This window comes from Candida orthopsilosis (genome assembly GCF_000315875.1).
Source record: "Candida orthopsilosis Co 90-125, chromosome 5 draft sequence".
Lineage (NCBI taxonomy): Eukaryota > Fungi > Ascomycota > Pichiomycetes > Serinales > Debaryomycetaceae > Lodderomyces > Lodderomyces orthopsilosis.
In genome coordinates, this window is record NC_018298.1 from 1058234 (window position 1) to 1064018 (window position 5785).

Below are 5785 nucleotides of genomic sequence, written 5' to 3' on the forward strand. Positions count from 1 at the left end.
TTCGAGCACTGTATACTCTTACCGTACACCAGTATTATCACAGTGATTGCCAATATGGACCTTTCATTCGAAACTATTCAGTTCCGCAGCTCTTGTACTCAGCACGTGATATATTACTTTGGTAGCGCGTCGACTCCGTTGTTTTATTTACATTTTGTCTCAATTGGGAACGAGTCTTCATCGTGATCACAACACCGTCAAAAATAGTTAGTGCTTTTACATCAAGGGATTTGATTTATTCCATCACACAGATCCCATTGCACTAAAGACATTAGGTGAAACAAAGTGAAAAACTGGTTTCCAAGTTATGTGAGTATGACTGAGACATATCATCAACTACATGTATCACTAAATACGCCAATTAAAAAGATCAGAAACTTGAATTTAAATTCATCACCAGTTAATTATGACATACACGAGGATAGACAAGATGATCACCTGCACCACCACCAATGCCCATCTTACCTTCTGCAGGGGACCCATTCTACTTTCCCAACACAACCTCAAGCATCAACAAAACTATATCCAAGTTTAGATCTACAAAAATCACCAACCGAGTCGTCCATGTTGAATAAAGGATACTCGCATAAACTAACCAACAATGTGCTTTCGGAATTACACATGCGGGCTCAGCAAATTACCACGGGCCAGAATGGTAGTGACAACATACAATCATCAAATACTTCACCACTGTATGGAATGGATGACCAAGTGAGTCAACGAAGAAATAAACGTTATAGTGGAGTACACATGAGCAAATTTAAACAAATGGAATCGATATCACACCATTATTCAGTACACAATAGAAACAAGACACCATCACCACAAAAACTGCAACCCGAGGATGGAACAGAAGGGACTAACTCCAATGGCACAATTGAAAGTGCCAGTAAACGAAGACGAACATTGAATGGAAATAATGAAATAATGGCTATTCCCATTTTACATCAACAACAAAAACGACAACCACTGAACTTTACTGAGAACCGGAAGATTTCACCCAACAAGATATCACCAAGTAAAGCCTCGTATAATTTGAATTCGATCTTGAGACAGACAACGGATACTGGATCTCCTAACAAAGAAATATGGACACAACCACCACCAAAAGTGCCTCAATTGAAGAAACGACCTAGTTCATTGGAAATGGCGGGTGTGATTAATTCATCACCGACAAGATATAATGAAACAGGTTCGGGAACTTTGAAGTCTCTGATGTTACAAATGGATAAACCAACCAGTAATAACAATGTATCGAGCTTGCTTAAGGAGCCTAGTAAATTCAACGGTAGTGCTCAGCAGCATGATAATAGCCATAATTTACCAAATAGACCCGGTTCTTCTCGATCATTCGTCAAGCCCAGTTCTCCTCAACAACAACAACTATCTTTACATAAAAAGTCCCTGATACCCCAATTACAAAAGAAATCGAGCATACCCCAATTACAAAAGAAATCGAGCATACCCCAATTACAAAAGAAATCGAGCATACACCAATTGCCAAAGAAACCACTGATACCCCAGTTACAAAAGAAGACTAGCATTCCTCAACTACAAAGGAAACCACTGATACCCCAATTTCACCATAATGACCAATCCAATAGAAATGCAACAACATCATCAATGAAGACAGCTATGAAACCCCCAACATCAATAAACCTTCATCACCAAAATCAAACCTTACAACTGTCAACAAAGCATCTTAATGAGGCTTCAACTCAACCCTTTATTTCACGAATGAGTCCATCAAAGTCATTTTCATCATTCAAACAGCATACCCTGCAAGGTGGAAACGCAGTACTGCACAAAAATCAACCGCAATCAAACATTCATGGTGGTCAAAGAGTGGATACATCAAAAGCAACGACATTACCTAAATCAAAATCAATCACTATTCCTCAACCATTTTCATTATATGACAAACCAACAATTTCATCATCCCAGAAATCATTGAACAAGTATCAACGATTCAAAGAGAAATTTAATTAATACAAAAAAGCCAGGCCCATTTAATACGCTATATATTTTTAAACAACATATGGTATAATAAGTCTAAGTTCTTTTCTCTTTCCTATCTATAGTTTCAAAGTGGATGGTTTCTTCAGTCATTCATAAATATTAGTTTGTACTTTAATCTCACCACCAATAACAATTTCTTGTTGACCACTCCATTTTTCCTTTGCCGGCAACAACACCATTGAACTTACATGACCCGGTTCAACACAAACCATATTATGGAATCCCAGTTTAGGTTCGAAATCACCCATCCCTTCAGCTTTCTTTGTCCATGGATTCCAGACTACTGAATCTTGCAAATTAGTACGATGTAAATTGTACAACACTTTACCCTTATCAATAATTTGAATTGTACGTTTAGGGTTTACGTTTTGGTAAATACGATCAAATTCTTCATGGAATGAAATTGCTGGTGCTTTTTCAGTGTACAGTTCAGCAATCAATTGATCGTAGCAGGATACATCGACCAAGTTGTTGACCAAGACATCAGTTATATCTTCAACATGGTAGTAAGTGTGGAATAACCAATTGAATTCAAATGGGGTGGATCCAGTATTTTCAACTTCAATTTTTTGAACCAATTTGTCACCCGAGATTGAAACAGTTAAAATCAAGGTGAAATCAAAGGGCCACTTCAGCCTTGTTTCTTCATCCAATTGTTCTGGTCCTAACCCAAATTGAATTGTTGGTGGATTTTCACTAGTTTGACCAAGAAATTCCCATGTATTATTTCTAGCGAAACCATGTTGAGGCAATTTTGCTGTTGGATGATTAGGGTCTTTTTGTTTTCCAAAAACAGGGAATACAAGTGGAATACCACCTCGAACTGGCTTTGATCCATCTAACTTAGCCGCTTTCGAAAGCCATAATTTTTCTTCTCCTTGATGATGCCAGGATATGATTGTGGCTCCGAACTTTAAGATGGTTAATTTGGTGTTGGAATCGTTAACGTCAGTTAAAATGACCCTGTCTTCTAATTCTTCGACCGGCATCGCTAAGCAGGAGATAAAATCTAGGGAGGAATAGTTGTTGCTGTGAGAGTAATTGGAGGTTCCAGTTTGAGTTTGATTTGTTGTTGAGGGAAAGAAATTGTTGGCAATATTAAAACAATAGGATGTAACACAAAAACAAAACAATATGAATTTCGCAACCTCCTCATGGGTGAATATACAATATCAAAGAGGTTAATGCTCTAGAGAGGGAGGTTATTCACAACTGGATACATTTTACGTATGAAGCAGAAGCAGACATACTCAAAGTAGCGCTTCAATCATAGTTTAGCTTAGGAATATGAAATCAGAACTTATGCCTTTTGCAATTAATAGTGTTTATACTTTATAGACTATGTTCTGTTAACGTATAATCACAGGCTCCTGGATTTACTCTACCCACTATGAAAGTTGTTTAATGACCTTAGCAGGTATACCTCCAACCATGTAATTGGGTGGTACATCTTTAGACACGACAGCACCAGCAGCAACCACAGCACCTTCTCCCACAGTAACACCAGCAAGTATAGTAGCATTAGCGCCAATCCACACATTTGATTTGATATGAATATGCCCTGTAGTAAGTGCACGTCTTTCTTCGGGCAGAATTGGATGTCCTTCTGATAATAAACTTACTCTCGGAGCTAGGAAAACATTGTTTTCAATTGTGATCCCACCAAGATCTAAAAATACGCAATCGAAGTTTATAAACACATTTTGGCCAATGGTTAAGTTTTTCCCGTAATTGATGTATAGTGGAGTGAATACATTGACAGTGGTATCAATTGGCTTGTTGGTGATTTCACCGAGAATCTGTCTGACTTCATCTGGATCTGGTGAGTTGTTCATGCGTAATAATAGCTTTCTTGTTGCGTAAGATTCTTCCATTGATCGATGACTTTGTGAATCGTTGAAAGGTACAGTTTCACCATTTCGTAATCGTTCAAAAATATCTTCGTTAGTCATTGCTATAGGCACCGGGGGGGGGGGGGTGAGATGAAGGTGAAATGTAGCTAGCTGTGAAGTGAATTGTAATGGGGGTGAAGGCAACAAGAATTAAAGTTCATTTTTTATACTGCCATTTCAGCAAGCGGCTGAATTAAACTGGTCAAAATGTTTTGATTTTCTAAATGTGTTGAATGTTTTTATTTCGGAACAATCACTATTTCAAGTATATCGGCCGAAGAAAATAAAAATGGGGGGTGGAGGACTGATAAAGAAGTTTTGAGATGGTGCTACTGCATTGGGGGCTAAAAATTTTGGTTTTAAGCGCTGTATGTATACCTAGGAGCTGGAAAATATATAGTTAGTCGTAAGAGATAAAATACTTTCTACGCAGTTTTAACATATTAGAGGAATAACTAGATATTCCAATGACGAGGGATTAGGATAGTAACTCTCTATAGCACCTTATCTTTACACTATTAGTCGTAAGTCTATGGTATCGACTACAAAGATAAATCCATAGAGAGAAAGAGAGAGAGTGTGTATGTGTGTGCTGACAGCTACATTCTATCGGTAATAAGACCACTACTCCGTAAACAAAAGAATTTCTTTTGTTTTGTTATTAATAACCGACATCCGGAGACAAAACAGTAAAATAAAAGAAAAAAAGAAATTTCTGTTCTAATGTCGTGTCGTATTTGTACGAGAGTTGACATTCAGTTTTTACCCCTATTATTTCATTTCTCTATTCCTTAAAAGCAAAAACAATCACAATTTACCTACAAAGATATACTACCGCTTGAAAGCCATAAACGCATACTTTGTTGTTAAGCTGCTATGAGTCCCACTCCTATAGATACAATAGCTTATACCAATTACTATGATCTAGGAGAGCCAGCGACATTTCTGTATTGTAATTTGCAATTTATAATTGCTTCATTGAATTTCTTTTTAAAATGTCTTACTGAGATGTATATCGCACTAAGTATATGTCGTGGAATGTTCACTAAATGTCGTACTTTTTTACTCCTATTTTTTTTCCACATTGACAGCAACAAACTACAGACAATAAAACAATGCAAACAACAATAGAACGCAGTAGACACACAGACACACAGACACTAAAGTCTCTTTTCTTTATTTATTCTTTTTTTTTTTTCGACTGACTTATTGTTATTACAGAATCCTATTGCTACAATTTGTATTGTATTACTTTACTTACTCCAACTTCAAAAGTTCTTATTTCTGGAAAAACAACAAAAACCATCGAAAAAGAATCACATTTTTACAACCAACTAATTAATCTATCCATCATCAACCAACCATCTACGTCAGCACACACATCTCTCTACACCCATAGACCATATACCGCATAACATTTCACGTAACATACCACATAACACACACTTCCTTCTCCCTTTAATCAGCGACAAACACACACAATATTACAAGACATCTCCATCTACAACAACAAAGTTTTACAACCAAATTTATAAAACCTCCAAAAGCAAGTCGCAACCAGACTTCGAACTCACCCATACGCAGCACAAAAGGCAGAGACATTTAAAAGATGTCACGCGATTACAGTGGATCGTCCATACTTCACAAACCGTATCAACTCTTCAACAACTACTTTCTACTGGAAAAGACACCTACTTCGACATTACCTGATTTAGAAACAAATACTAGCATTAGAACTAGTCTTCACAGACTCAGACATCATAAATTCACCAAAGGTGAGATATTACACTATGGTTTCCTTTCTTTTGTTTGGCTGTTTGTGTTTGTAATATACCCAGCATCCATTTTGTTTAAACTTCCTGTTTTGCTTGCAT

General features: G+C 37.0%; 3 protein-coding genes across 3 annotated transcripts; 1 reads left to right on the forward strand and 2 right to left on the reverse strand. All coding sequences in view use genetic code 12, as the record gives it.

Annotated features, from left to right (window-relative positions):
• Positions 1-315: 315 nt before the first annotated feature.
• On the forward strand, positions 316-1989 carry CORT_0E04720 (hypothetical protein; the record flags this gene model as incomplete). Its single annotated transcript, XM_003870138.1, has 1 exon — positions 316-1989. The coding sequence occupies one exon, from the start codon at positions 316-318 to the stop codon at positions 1987-1989; it is 1674 nt and encodes a 557-aa protein (XP_003870187.1).
• A 116-nt stretch (positions 1990-2105) lies between these two features.
• Positions 2106-3008, reverse strand: CORT_0E04730 (hypothetical protein; the record flags this gene model as incomplete). The annotated part of the gene is made up of 1 exon (XM_003870139.1): positions 2106-3008. One exon carries the CDS (start codon positions 3006-3008, stop codon positions 2106-2108), a length of 903 nt encoding a protein of 300 aa, XP_003870188.1.
• Positions 3009-3407: 399 nt separating this feature from the next.
• CORT_0E04740 (hypothetical protein) lies at positions 3408-3971 on the reverse strand (the record flags this gene model as incomplete). The annotated part of the gene is made up of 1 exon (XM_003870140.1): positions 3408-3971. One exon carries the CDS (start codon positions 3969-3971, stop codon positions 3408-3410), a length of 564 nt encoding a protein of 187 aa, XP_003870189.1.
• Positions 3972-5785: the final 1814 nt, after the last annotated feature.